Here is a 14731-nt window from a genome sequence, read left to right as displayed (position 1 = left end):
CTCATTTTAATCCTGATGCCTCTGCATGACCTACATAAGAAAACAAGACCATCAGTGAGAGGATCATGGTTCACGGTAGAACCCTTTAGGTGGGTTCTAAATAAAATCCATGGAACATAAAAAACACTGTATAGAACCCCTAGGTGGGTACAAGATGAAACCCTTAGAATATAAAAGGATTTGTGGTTGAACCCCTTGGGTGGGATCTAACTAAAGCCCTTGGAACACAAAAACATTCTCTGTTGAACCCTGTGGGTAGGTTCTAGATAAATAATTTTAATATAAAAGGGTTCTCAGTAGAACCTCCTGGATGGATTCTAAATAAAACCCTTGGAATATAAAGGACTTTGCGATAGAACCCCCTCGATCTTGTTTGCACCCTTAAAGTTTGGAAATATTCTGGATAGAACCCCCAGAGTGGGTTATGGGTTGAACCATTGTACCATAGAAGGGTTCTCCTTCAGAACCTCTTGTTGAGTGTTCTGGATGGACCCTTTTACAGATGGTTTGAGGTATAACCTTTTATGTTGGGGTCTAGGTAGAACACTCTGAAAGAGCTCCAAGTGGAAACTTTATAAAAGTTTTTACCGGGAACTTAAAAAGGTTCTCCTATGGGGACCATCAAAAGAACTCCTTATGGTTCTAATTAGCACCTTTATTTCTAGTCTGGAGCGTAGGCCATGCAGACTGATGGAGACATCCAAAACAAATGAGTCAACAGTCTCCTGACCAACAGAGTCTAAACATGGACGCCTCAGCCACAAAAATTAAACAGGCTGGTTCTGGTGTGGAACCACAGCTGTGACTGTTCACATTTTTGTGGGAATAAAGTGAACGAACTATAAGGAAATAAGCCCAAATGAGAGAGCTGTGGGCCTGTTCTGTGGCAGTATTTGCAGCGGGACAGGCTGCCCTAATTCATAAATGGGTAAAGTGTGACTTTATCAAACAGCTAAAGGGAGCAATAAATGCAGAGTCAGCTCTGTAAAGTTTTCTGAAGTGCATTTAAGTATTCATATAGAGGAATATGAGGTGTGAGCAAATATTGCTTTAAAGCACAGTTTGTTGTCATGAAAGGCAAATATGCAGCAGTTAATGTTGTCTCTCAGGTGACTCATAAATCACCGCTCTTTTAAATGAGCTGCTGTTCTTTTCCTTCAAGAGTTCAACAGTCTGCCTGCTGTTGTTTCCCAGCACAGGGTCAAATGCTGCCTTCAAGAGGCTTCCCGTAAAGTTGTACATTCTGACATCATGAATCTTAAAGTCTGAAACAATATAGTCTGATATGGTTTTTGTTTGACTTTCTCATTTATTCACTTGTAACCCTTTTTATATTAATTGCTAATTTATAATTATGATTAACTTCTTTTCCTATTACACACAGTATGTGTGTGAGCATATCAGCCCTTGTAGGAGCCTTGATAAATTGATAACAAATCACAAATATCTCTGGAAGAAATTAAGTATAAGTGTAATGAAACAGGAAAATTAGGAAGTAATACATTTGCCTTCAAAATAAAAGCACAACCGTTGTTATTTTTTTATGTGGTGCTCCATAGTAGCAGTAAATTAATTTTCTGTCACTTGACTAATCGGTTAAAAGATTAATTGACTATTTCAGGACTACTAATTAATGCATCTTGATGATATTATCAAACATATTAAATTTACAATGATATATGAGACAAAATCAGCAGGTGTCTTTACTTAATAAGGAAAAAAAATGAGAGGGGGAATATTATAATAAATCAGAGGAAGGATTTTTTTTTCTTTTTCTTTTTTTGAAAATAAAGTAAAACTACTTTGAATAAAGTTTAATTACTATTTCGATTTTATTCTCAAATTGCTTTATTACCAACATTTTTATTTTATTTTCAAAATGTGGTAAATCAATGAATGAATGAATGAATAATAATAAAAAATAAATAAATAAAACTCCTCTGAGTTATATTTTTATCATGCCCAGCGCTAATACTGAAAGTTTTCTTTATTCTCAATTTTTCAGTTATTTTTTCAAAATGTAACAAATAGTTAAATAATAAAAAAATAAATAAAACTCCTAATTTGTTTTTTCTTATTTTATTCTTGACATTGTCGAGTTTTCTCCCAACATCTAGATTTTACTTTCAAAATGAACTAAATAAATTAATTAATAAATTTTAAAACAAATACATGAAAATTAATATCTTCTTGTTTATTTTTTCTTCTTATGTCTGGCACTAATACTAAAAGTTTTACTATATTTTAGAGAGGTTTTTTTTAACGTTATTCTCGAAATGCACATTTAAAAAAAATCTTCATCCTCTCATTTTCTGTACTCTTATTACGAAACTCATAAGGAGACAGGAAGTCTTATTGTGAAAACGTCTCTAACTTGACGGTGGTCGGACGTCATTAAAGCTACAGACTTGAGTCAGTCAGAATATAAACAGCAGCAGCAGTGGGTGTCACGGCAGAAAGAGAAAAGCGTGACACCATGACGGTAAATAAAGTTCCCCACAGCAGCAGCAGCAGGATGACGGTGACACAGCTGGAGGAGTTCCTGAGGAACCCTCCGGCCGGGTTCTCCGTGGAGGTTCTCCCCGCCGGAGGTTACAGAGTCCGCAGCGATCCGGAGCAGAGCCTGGTGCTCATCGATGACTTCGACTCCTGCAGGGGAAGGATCGTTTTCCACAACTCGCTGGGAAGGTAAGGAAAAATATAAACACGCATATACATTTATCCATACACACAAACAAAATAAAAACCTTAAACTGTCTGATATTTTTCTTTTCTTCGACAGGAAAGTTAAAATGCACAATCTGTGGGAGTACACGAGCACTAGAAAGAGTCTGCTGTCCAAGAGGATTTATCTGCTGATGTCTGCCTGCCAGGAAAACTGTCCAGTGAGCAACAAAAAGGCAGCAAATGAGGCCAGAGGTAACCTAAACTGACTCACAAAGTCTAATCTGTGCGTAATTACACACTGAAAAAGTAATGGCCCTTAAAGGCACCACTAGATTTTGCAGAAAATAATATTTTTGAACCCATGCAGTGTGTAGTTTACAGCTCCAGGCTGTTATGTGGGTCATGCAGTTTGGTTTTGCATGGGGGTGACTCATAGTGGCTTCCAAACTTTCAATGGGTGGAGTAGATGACTTACAATGGCTGCACAGTGCTAATGGCGCATGACTTCATGTTTTTCTCCTCTCTCTTTTCTGTCCTCTTCCCTGTTTTTCCTCATGAATCAGTGCTGCAGCAGTATGTCATGTCCATCAATGGCAACGATCCCTTCATCAAGTGGCAGATGGAGAGAGGCCTGGACTGGACCATCTCCTCTGTCGCAGGGGAGAGCTACAGGGTGGAAGTAAGCAGGACTTTTTTTTTTTTTCTGCAGGGGTGCAAGAAATATTCAGATACATTACTACTAATACCACACTGAAAATACGTCACTACAAGTAATTTAAAATTGTACTTAAAGGAATAGTTCAGATTATTTGAGGTAGGGTTGTGTGTATTAGCTACAGCAGGCAGCATGGAAGCTTTGCACTGAACTGCTGTGGACATGGTCAGTAACAAAATTTATTTTAGCTGCTTAAAAAGGGTCTACCTTAAAAAAAAAAAAAACATAATATCAATTTAAGTGTACACTGTATTTAGAATATTTTCACCACTTTACCATGCCGTCAGACAGCTTTTTCCAACAGGAAAATCAACCAGACTCTGTTGACAAAATTGTAATTTTACCTTGCAGAACACAGGAGCTGCTGATCTACTGCTGCCTAACTTTGTTTGTTTGTGTTATTGTGTGACTTAAGTGTTGTAAAAGGATAGTTCAGATCTAACAGATCGAGGCAGCGGGAAACCAGAAACTCCCATGTTCTGCGGGGTAAAATGTCTGTTTTTGCCGTCGGAGTTTGGTTGGTTTGGAGAGAGTGATATTTGGCTTTTAAAAAACAGTTTCTGGTCAGAAAAGGCAGTCTGACAGGAAAGAAAAGCAGTGAAATATTCTAAATATAACATGTAAGTATTATCTACAAAATGTACTTTAAGTATAAATAGTGTAGTTAATTGATTTCTGCCAGCACATGATATTCTTAGATTATTTTAGATACTGCTGTGGATGTTTAAGTTTAACTACTTTATATATTGCTGGGTAGTTAATTTTCAGCAACGCATCATATTCTTTAAGATCATTCCTTTTTTCCTTTTTTATTTTTAGCTCTGTAATGACGCAGTTTCCCACTAATCCAAGTTTGTTTAGCTTAAGAAGGAGAATTTTCTCAACACATCAAGGAACATTTAATCCTTAAGTTTACAAAAACGCTTTAAATCAACACATAAAGGTAACTTGTAACTAAAGCTGTCAAACAAATGTAGTGAAACAAAAAGTACATTTGCCTCTGATATGTAGTAGAGTAGAAATATAAAGTTATATAAAATGGAAATACTCAAGCAAAGTAACACTGTTGTTCATTGTAATTTTTATGATTATTTGTTAATTGAGATGTAATTTTTATTTCTGTCAGATCGACTTGACTGAACTACTGGAGAGCTGGGCAGCAAAAAACATAACTGACAAACCAGCAAACATCAAACCTGCGTGGAGAGACGCCTCCTTCACCCTCAAATATTACTCTGACGCCCTCTTTGACTTCCCACACTGGTTCGGCTTCAGCAAAAGAAAATTTAAGGTATGTGTCTCTTATTAGTCGTATTACACTAAACCCAACATGTTTGTTTTTGCTGCCATTTTTCATGAGGAAAACATTTTTTTAGACTTCTTATGTGCACATAAAAGGTTTATTTCTCTCAAAATGTTCACGTTTTTTTTTTTTTTTAAATCAGTGTTAGTGAGCACTTCTCCATCCACCTGACAGGTGTGACATACAGAGATGATGATTAAACAGTATGATTACTGCACAGGTGTGTCCTGGACTGGTCACGATAAAAGGACGCTCTAAAACGTTTCATCTTCAGAAAACACATTTACTGAACTTTGTCTGTTTCACGTAGGACTACAGATACCAGGAGGCCAAAGTCATGACCTGACCTACTCTGATTGGCTAGAAAGGAGAAGCGCGCATAACACAGATTTAAAACAAATTAATTACAAAATAATTACAAAAGATGCCAAGTCATTTGTAATCAAATTTTTGATTACATCTTTTAAAATGGCAATTTTAAAATAATTAATCATAACCAATGCTCCATTAACTCTTAACTTAAAAAGTGCGTCAAACATAAGTTTCTTCTCGCAGGTTGCCAGTTTTGTTAATAGATAACTAATATTTGCTATTTATTATGAATAATAGAGTTTTTTTTTATTCATTTTTATTTATATTGAAAATGGAAGATGAACATTTTGAGTAAGTGCTCCTCTTGTGTTACAAAAGCAAAGTCCTCCACGGGGCTCTTGATAAACAAACAGCAGCAAGAAAAAACTTAGACAAAAGAAACAAAATCACATCTGTTGTAGAATACACGCAGTACACCTGCATTCTACTGTACTCTACTGTGTTTATTTTGCAAATGCTGAAAAAGCCGAATGCATGTTTTTCTGTGGAAATGATATGAGCTGTTTAAAAAAAAAGAAAGAAGAATATTTGTGTGGCTGTGTCCATTTTTTTTTAGTATGAAGTCCAACATTTTCAATTTAATGTTTGATTTCGAAATGGATTATGCAGCTAATTAATGGCATGTAATTTGTATCAGTGAGGCTGGCTGTTTAGTTATGACTTGTTTAGAACTTGAAACACAAAGTTCAGGACTTGGGACTTGAGCGCAGACCTGAGACCTACTTGTGATTCTGTTTTCTGTGCTTCTGTCTAACTTGTCTTCTCTCTCTTATCTTTCATCTGTTCCCGTTAAAGCTGAGACAGAGATGAGCCGGCAGAGGATGAAGAGCAAGTCGAAACTCAGCTCAGGTTTTTTGATGAAGTCTGCCGCCTCAAGAAAGTTTCTTGATCAACAGATGAATGGTTGCAATAATACCAACCTGCCAGTTCGAGGATGGCCTACCTCCATGGACTGCCTTATAATCGCAGTTTGGATCCAGATATTTCCTCCGTTCAGCGGGTGGAAACCACTGACGAGGGCGTTCTGAAAGACTATTCAGGCAGATTCGGTGTCTGAACTTTTTTCTTTACCATTTTACTTGATTTACATATGTCGCGTGTGATGGGTTGAATCAGTGCTGCTGCAGAAGATTTGCTTTTTGTACTAAAGAATCATCAGCTTTTGTTTATGAGATGTTTTTATTTTTAACCGAAACCATGTACAATAAATGTTCTTTTACAACAAGAAAAAGTTTGATTCCGTTTCACTTAGTTCTCATCAGATAAATGAAGATTTATGTGGGGGAGTGTTGTTGCCGTTATGTGGACTAAGGGATGAGGAGAAGAGCAGACGCAGCGCTGGTGATGGTTTCTACGTATTCTTTATAGTCGCTGCCATAGTGGCGCGTCAGCAGGTAGTTGAAGATGCCCACGACGCACATCAGGAGCAGGAAGAAGAGAATACGTTTTCCAAACAGGTAGCCAGGGGTGCTATAAAAGACACGTGAGTTGGCGCTTGTCAGACAAAATGCCTATAAATACACGCAGAACATACTGCAGGCCGTGTGTGCTCATTTACCTCTGAGAGGTTTGTCCCATGTATCCAACAAAGTACTTGTGCCTGACGACAAGATAGATGATCCCAGCAAAGGCTGCAGGAGCTTCGAACAGACGGAAAAAGACAGGAATTCTGTTTAGTATCTCTATCTGGTTCCATAATACATTATATGATCAAACATATGGTCGTCTCGCTCCACCTTTGGTCTGAGGATATGTTTCAGTTTCTTTTTTTTTTTTTTTTTTTCCTGTTAAAGAACAACTTGCAGAATTTTCTTTGTCTCCTGTGGACTTTCTCCTTTTGATGTATGGGCAAAAAGATAAAATCTACGACACCGGTGACACACAAACAGCCAATCAGAGTGAGAAAATGAGTGCAGACAAAGAGGAACTTGTTACTGTAATAAAAAACAGGACAGGTTAACTCATTAGTATGGCAGTTCTTCAGCATGTTTTTGAAAACCTTTATAAGCATATTACAGTGGTTAAAGTCAACCTTTTTTTCTAGTGATCGTTATTACAAACTGGGACAATGATCAATAATTTTTACTAAAATTATAATTAACCTTTCCTGAAAATGCTCAATAGTTACTTCTTCACTTTAGATCAGATGTTATTGTGCTATAAACGACCAAAATTATGTTTTGTGACATCATTGTAGAGAAGGGTGACAAATTAGGGGAAACCACAACATAGTTTTGTGTTTCGAAATATGTCATCTGCCTATATAACCTGGCTCAGCCAATATCTGACTTATTTTATTTCTTTCTAGTGATGTAATTGCAATTTCAAGCAGTTTCGAGCACTTAAAATCAAAGTCCGAGTACTTTTCAAACACTGAAAACACCGCATTAGTTTTCAAGTGTTTTCAAGGATTTCCAGCACTCGTAAAAACCCTGAGAGCAGCTTCGAGATGAATTATGAGTCAGGCCTTATCAGCCCACATCACTGTCTGAAATAGCAAACGCTCTTGTTCCTGAATGGGAGCAAATCCCTGCAGCCAGGTTGTAAAATATTGTGGAAAGCCTTCTCTTGAATGCCCATGAGGTGTTTAACAACGACACAGCTTTGGCCATCTAATGTAAATATTGACTATAAGTGCAGTTTTGAATTTTCTGCCTCTAAAACAGGTCATTCATACATTAAAAATGATATCTATAGAAGTGGAAACTGCTCTTTAATGTCTGCTCGTGTTTTCTCAGTTGAATTGACTCTGTGTGGGTGTGTTGTGTTTACAATACAAAAGTGTGACTGTTTCTTTTGCCGTGATGGATTAATGATTACCTTGACTGAGACACAGGCCGGCGCACCACATCACTGCCAGGAAAGTGGGATAAGCATCCATGCAGTTTCGACTGGAAAGAAGCGTAAACAAGAAGTGCAATTAGCACATTTCAAGGAAGTCACCTGCAACGATAAACTATGAAGCAATCTGTTACAGACAGCGGGGTGGTGACAAAAACAAGACCTTTTTTCTCTGGCTGCTAGGAAATGTGTTGAAACTGCAGAGCAGAAGTGGCTGCCTGTGAGAAGTAAAAGATCTGAGGGATAAAACAGCGCACGAGCTACAAAACCCCACTGTGGCTTTCTGAGCGTTGGTGGAACAAAGTTGAAATGGGAAGCCAGGAAAAACTGAGCCCACTCTGCGAGTCAGTCATACTGGCTGTTGCAATAAATTGCAATAATCAGTGCAATGTGCTGCACAGAACCGTGTCCCTCAGAGCAGTGGTTCTCAACCTGCTGGCTGGGGCCCTACAAGCAGTCCCAGGATAAATCTGAGGGGTCAAGAACTGATTTGTTACGCTAATTATTCATAGATATGTGTTTTTTTTTTTGTAATATTCTTGTGAAACACTGGATATTTTTACCTCCTCCTCTAAATTAAACAACCTGAATAGGAAAAGTCTTTCGCTCAACTTTTCACAACTTGTATCCACACGTAGACAATAACCTCTGATTAGAGGTCTCATGCATACTTGCCTGATGATTCCTGATTTTTGTTGCCCCGCCCCCTATTTCACACAATTCTCCTATATTTTGCCCAGTTTTAAGGTCTACTGTTTCCACACAGACAACGATACAGCTACGCCAAACCAAATTCTCTGGAAAGATGAATTCCTGTTTCTTAAAGACAGTTTTAGAGGAAAGAGGCATGCATTTTGTAAAATCTGTCACATCAGTTATCTTTAAGGGGCAGGGCAAAAATAAATCACTGAAAGAAAACTGATGAATGTTGGTTTATGGCAGAGGTTAATGCAAGTTCACGCCATATGGCCGACTTATTCTGTATTCTTTTCCAAGACTTAAAGTAAAATTAAAAGTATTCGACAGTGTGCTTTTTTCGTTATTTTCATTCTTCTCTATAAAAGTAATTAAAATGCAGGAAACAAAGTCTCTGAAACTCAATTTGTTTGGTTTTGCATGCTCTGTATTTTTTAGGTCTCAAGGTTGGCAGGTAAAGCCACATATGGTGTCACAATAAACCACTGGTCTAGAAGATTTCTGGTACGGTGTTCTCGGGTGGGACCAAGTCATTGTTTTGTAAGTCACAAGTCTTAAAGGTAGAGTGGGATTTGTCCGAGCTGTATGTAAACGCACCAGAAAGATTGGCTGATCGCCGAGTCTCACTCCCAGGATGTCAAATACCAACGTGTTGGGTTGGTAAAACATCCTGAGCACAGCAAAATGATGAGAAAATAAGGAAATACATGCAGAGGGCAGAGTCCCTGCAGATACAGGCACCACCACACACTTCTGGTGGATCACACTTCCACCAGAAGTGTTGTGACACAGCATCGTTTTTGTAGTCCGTCATGGTTCTCTCCTGCAACTTGAGTGGATGCTGTTGGATTCATTCAGACCAGGGGCGTTTCTAGAGGGGGGCCACCCCAAATGCCACCCCGTCATCCTCACCTGTGATGGACGATCTGCCCAGTGGGAGGCAGGATTTGACGCGTATTTTTAAACGACCATTGTTTTCTTTTGTGTGTGCCCTCCCTTTAATTTTGTCAGGGTTATAAATGTTAATTTACTTCACTAATTGTTTTACAACACAGGGTTGTATAATGAGTGCTTAGTAGTACTTCCTTTTCTACTACTCACAAAAACAAAAAACATACTCATAAAACTACATGCCACAAATGAATAAATGAATGAATAACAAATTATAAAAATAAAGAAAGAAAGGTGGAATGTTGAGGATGACTTTAGGAGTTTCACAGCCTGAGGACAGAAGGACCTGTAGACTTTAAAGACTTTAAATTATGGAAGCTTTATATTGTGTATACATGCTGTGATTGTTCATTTTTTAAATGAACATTTTAAACAGGAATGTAAGAAACCGTAAGATACTGTAATGGTTGTAACTAAAGTAGATATAAAGAATGGTAAATTCGTGCTCTTCTGACATGTGCAAGTGTTTGATGCCAACCCTGCGTCTGTCAGTGCCTCACTCGGGACTCCACATTCAAAAAAGTCTGGACACACCCCTGGTTCAAACAAAGCAGACCTGGGGAATTACGTATCGACTCGCAGAGGATTACTAGCGTCATTAATGTTAGTTGATTTGGGACATGAAGGTAAATTATTCGTGGCACGTGTTTTAAATAACAACTTCAAATGCCCCAAACTGTCAAAACTCTTCTCTTAAAACAATTAAGTACTAAATAGTAATTGTAAAAAGTGCAATGAACAAGACATATTATAACAACAGGTGATATATGAACTGTCAAATAAAGTTTGCATCAGATTTTAGTGGATTTTGAAATCCGCACATTACCTAGAAGACAGGATGTGGCACAAATGTTTCCTTTTAAAATGAGGAAGTTTTAGTCATGGACTAACAGTAGTGACTAAGACTGAACTATCATGTCAGTTACAAATGTCAGATTTGAATTTCAAGCTTTAGCCTGGGGGCGTTGGTGTCTGCACTGCTGCCACTTACGACTATTTTCATAGACTAATTTTTCTGATTAACTGAATCGGTTAAATTGTGTGGTCTATAAAAAGTCGGGGAAAAAAAAGCAAAAAATCACAGAAAACAAGGTCATGTATTCAGATGATCCAAAACCCAACCACTTTACACCAACAGAAAACAAGAGAATGTTTTCTCTTGACAAAACTGTTGTAAACTTGCCAATTAATTGAGTAATTGTTTGTTTGACTGTTAAAATGAGGAGGAGTCAAAGTAGTCAGGCAACATTTAAATGCCATGTGGTTTTAAAATGAGCGTAAAAGTCAGATTTTTGACACATTTTCAACTGCTTGTTATTCCTGGATTGAAATTTGAAACAAAGCAAGACTGTTTGAAATGTCCAGAAAAAGTCAAAAACGCAAACGTATGAGAGGTTTTCACATCTTGAAAATTGACAGGATCTACACGCCCTGACGGGAGGGAAAAATAAATATTTTCCTAACAGATATTGACGCCTTTCCAGTAGGTATTCAAATAAGCTCGGTACCAGTGTCTTTTTTTCTCCTATGTGGGAGAATTTAGGCAAATGAGGGATGCCTGTCAATGGGAGTAACATCATGGGGAAGTGTAAAACCAAATGGAAAGTTCATGAGTGGCATAATGAACTAAAATAACATAAATGCATCCATTGTTTCACTGGCACAGATTAGATCAACAGAGGAACTGAGCGTTGGAGAGGAGGCACTTACTTGGCACAAGACACACGCTCAAAAGCAGATGTTTTGCTGTTTTGAGTGTGGAGTTCCTTCTCCACCTTCAGTGCAAAGAAAGCTGAAAACACAAGAGATCAATAACGTCACCAGAACATCATTTTAAATAGTCATTAAGACTGTTTTGTCCTGACAAAGATTAATACAATCTAAGACTAGTTATAATCAGACTTTATGCAAAACAAGGTTTAAAATAAGTCAAGCCAAATTTAAAATTTAGCAGAGCTCTGTTGCACAATAATAAAAAAACAAGTTTAGTGATTTAAACCAAAATTAAACATAGTTTAACAGAGTTTAATTAATATGGTTGGTTACCCAAATTCAAATAAATAAATTAATAAAGAATTAAATTTGAGAGCTGTCAGGATTTTGGCTGCTCTGTTTTCCTTGACATTATGTCGAATGTTTACTGGCTAAAAAGTAAAAAAAAATACTGTTTGCTAGTGAGCTAAAAAGTAAAAAATTAAAGTTATAACGTTTATAACGTGTTGTTGTTTGCTAGCTAGCTAAAGTTGACCAAATATTATAGAATTTGCCAGCTACTAAAATAGGAGTTGCAGGAGTTTAGCATTTTGTTGCAACATAATTGAATTTAATCAGTTTGGAGTAAAAACATAACTGATTTTAAAGAGAGGTTTAAATGTAATCTTTCTTGTTTTTAAAGTAGTTGAAAGTTTGGTGCAAGATAATTTAAAGTTAAACCATGATTTAATTTGGTTTAAAAAATAATCGTTGTTGGTGCAGAGCTAAAAAAAAACCTGTGATTGACAATTATTTGTAACAGAAGATGCTTCTTGGTTTTTCTCACCGTTCTGAAGGACGCTGATGAGGGTGACGATGACCAGCAGGTAGATGTTTTCCACCACTTTGTCCATGGTCACTGTTCAAGCTTGTAGGTGCAGCAGGTTGATGGAGAGGCCCAGGGAGACAAAAGTGTCTTTACAGCCAGATGTCAGAGTATTAACCCGATCTGTCCCTCTATGACATCAGGTGCTCTCTGATCCCACCTCCATCCCTCATGCACACTTGTTTGTGGCTTCCTCTTTATTCAAATGATGTTCTGGGTTAACACACAGGGCGGCAAACAAGTGAGCCTGATACTTCCTCTGTGTCTGTTTGTGTCTTACCAGATGGCACACACCTGCACATATACAGAAAATTTACATTGCCGTTATGGGATATGTTGATGTTCAACAGCCTCTTTAGAGGGCCTTCATGTACCACTTCTGGCAAATGAGAAAACTTAATGCATGGGATATATGTTAGTATTATATATAAGACAGGATGTGCCCTGAACAAGCTGAAAGAAATTTTGACTTGTTATTGTCAAGACACGTGTTCTTCCTTCTCTGTCAAAATGTCAAATGTCAAAATGCCTGCTGCAGTGGCGAAAGGCTTTCAGTATATAAGTACAAAAAAATAAAGCAATTTACAAGCTGTCTTAATAAATGGATTATTGTGACTTGGCATACCTACAGTCAAACAGCACCTGCGTGTGCTTTTGAATGGTAATGCAGCCTCCACTCTGCCTTTTTCTCTCACAGTGATTGCATATTATAACTGTAATTACTCCGCAATTAAATCCAACAGATGTTGTATACATAAACCAAATAATGTATTTGATAAATGTCTTATGAACGGTTAATAACGATAAATTATTTTGAATTTGAATTGCTTTTTCCTATTTTAATCTCTCTCTCATTCTTTGTTTATTATAACTTTGTAGTTGTACCCCTAGTATGGACCATTTTGTTGTGTACACACTATTAATGACCATAGAAATGCTGTACACATTACAGCTGACCATTATAATTAAATGAATCCCATTAAAGCCACTGCCCCTCTCCAAGATGTCAGTGTTATAATCAATTAATAAACTGATTCTAAAAGTTAATAATTAAATTGCAGTGTTTTATTTATTCCGGATTCTAGTTTTATTGTATTTTTTGTGCTGCTGTGTCTAGTTGAATAGTCTGATATTCATTTATTTTACTTTAACTTAAAAGTAATGAATTTCATAAAGACATTATAAAACCATTGATAAAATTGGCCAGACATGGGTGACAAACCTAAAGGGAAAAGTAAAAGGTAAGATGCAAATACTTTTTAAAAAATAATTTTACAATCCTCTCCCGAAATGCAGCCATAATCTAGCATTTGAAGCGTGACAATGGCATAGAATTATTCAAATGCCAAATTCAAAAAGTATTTTATAAACTTTACGTTTTAAATGCAATGCAAAACGTTTTTCATAAAATTATGAATGTTCTTTCACTTGATTCATGAAATAATTAATCATAATGACACGCAATAAAAGTCCATGATAATTAATTTGGCATACTCACATATACAAATGAGGATGTACACTGTAGCTAACAGGGGAGCTAACGTTAGCAAAAAAAAAAGAAAGCGATGTTGGTGAAACTAGCAGCTACGCTAACACTGGTATCAACGAGGGAAACGGCGACATTCAGAATGTAAGCTCTTGTTTAAAAATATAAAAATAACTGGTGTCAGATAACTCCAACAATACCAAATAACATAATAACTTAAACAATACCAGTCTTTTCATACGTCAAATTGCATGATGACAATTACATTTGCAACGTGTCCCATATGGTCTAGCGGTTAGGATTCCTGGTTTTCACCCAGGCGGCCCGGGTTCGACTCCCGGTATGGGAACATCCCTTTTGATCCCCAGAGAAGCAATACATGTCCTGAAGCATTGTAAACCCTGAGTTAAATATACGTGCGACTTCACAATTATTAGATTATCTCTGTGCAACACACTGGTGGCCATTTTCACGTAACAGCCACTAGGTGGCTCGTCGATGCCTTTATAGGCAGTTTAGTGGATCTGTGAAGGCAGTGTAGGTTAAAGGTGGATTTAGTTACAGCAGACAAATCAAACTACAGTAGCGGTGTATGTAACTATCTCAATCTTTGTTTGAACACATAAAAGAGTGAAGAATTTGGACTAAATGCAGGCTGTCAAAATAAAACACAACACCCCTTTGTTTTAGTTCATAGTTGGTACATGTTTTCACAGCCAAGTAAACAAACACCTGACAACAGACCTTCTTCACCTCGGACATATTGAAACGAAACAGTACAGTAGACACAGGTGTTACTGATTATACTAATCAGTGTCTCATGCACAATAGCAGCACTCTGATTCTGTTTGACCCAAATGTAACAGAACCCTAGTATCATTAATAACACCTGTGTTTACTCCAGGATTTAATGCCAAATTGGCTGCTGTGAAAAAGGTCTATGATGCCAGCACTGTACACAGTGATCTAACAATCATTCATGGGCCCTAACTGAGGGGCGTGTTTGCTTATCAAAAAGATTTAAATTAAATGTTTAAAACCATATTCCTGGATTTATATATTAAGCGAGTAGAGAAAAGAAATTCTATGGATGTTTCTTAAATTAACTTCTTCAGTCAGACT

General features: G+C 37.1%; 2 protein-coding genes and 1 non-coding gene across 3 annotated transcripts; 2 read left to right on the top strand and 1 right to left on the bottom strand.

The window, feature by feature from the left end:
• Positions 1-2381: 2381 nt before the first annotated feature.
• On the top strand, positions 2382-6288 carry medag (mesenteric estrogen dependent adipogenesis). Its single transcript, XM_084729793.1, has 5 exons — positions 2382-2688; positions 2783-2919; positions 3231-3346; positions 4509-4673; positions 5853-6288. The coding sequence occupies exons 1-5, from the start codon at positions 2477-2479 to the stop codon at positions 5865-5867; spliced, it is 645 nt and encodes a 214-aa protein (XP_084585919.1). The 5' UTR covers positions 2382-2476; the 3' UTR covers positions 5868-6288.
• On the bottom strand, positions 6218-12292 carry alox5ap (arachidonate 5-lipoxygenase-activating protein). Its single transcript, XM_084729794.1, has 5 exons — positions 12085-12292; positions 11256-11337; positions 7878-7948; positions 6616-6697; positions 6218-6527 (listed from the first exon to the last, which is right to left on the bottom strand). Exons 1-5 carry the CDS (start codon positions 12149-12151, stop codon positions 6365-6367), a joined length of 465 nt encoding a protein of 154 aa, XP_084585920.1. The 5' UTR covers positions 12152-12292; the 3' UTR covers positions 6218-6364.
• Positions 12293-13886: 1594 nt separating this feature from the next.
• On the top strand, positions 13887-13958 carry trnae-uuc (transfer RNA glutamic acid (anticodon UUC)). The gene has a single exon. It is a non-coding gene; the product is annotated as a tRNA-Glu (tRNA).
• Positions 13959-14731: the final 773 nt, after the last annotated feature.

This window comes from Lutjanus erythropterus, chromosome 11 (genome assembly GCF_056507025.1).
Source record: "Lutjanus erythropterus isolate fLutEry1 chromosome 11, fLutEry1.hap2, whole genome shotgun sequence".
NCBI lineage: Eukaryota > Metazoa > Chordata > Actinopteri > Lutjaniformes > Lutjanidae > Lutjanus > Lutjanus erythropterus.
Note: the sequence above shows the minus strand (reverse complement) of the source record. Positions and strands in the feature narration are given on the sequence as shown.

Excerpts from the sequence above, each read along its gene's own strand:
- alox5ap (XM_084729794.1), bottom strand. The coding sequence starts at position 12,151 with ATGGACAAAGTGGTGGAAAACATCTACCTGCTGGTCATCGTCACCCTC. Across the intron at positions 6,698-7,877 it reads CGGCCTGTGTCTCAGTCAAG|CTCCTGCAGCCTTTGCTGGG; the intron begins GTAATCATTAAT and ends GTCTGTTCGAAG. Across the intron at positions 6,528-6,615 it reads ATGGGACAAACCTCTCAGAG|CACCCCTGGCTACCTGTTTG; the intron begins GTAAATGAGCAC and ends TGTCTTTTATAG.
- medag (XM_084729793.1), top strand. The coding sequence starts at position 2,477 with ATGACGGTAAATAAAGTTCCCCACAGCAGCAGCAGCAGGATGACGGTG. Across the intron at positions 2,689-2,782 it reads TTCCACAACTCGCTGGGAAG|GAAAGTTAAAATGCACAATC; the intron begins GTAAGGAAAAAT and ends TTTCTTCGACAG. Across the intron at positions 3,347-4,508 it reads GGGAGAGCTACAGGGTGGAA|ATCGACTTGACTGAACTACT; the intron begins GTAAGCAGGACT and ends TATTTCTGTCAG.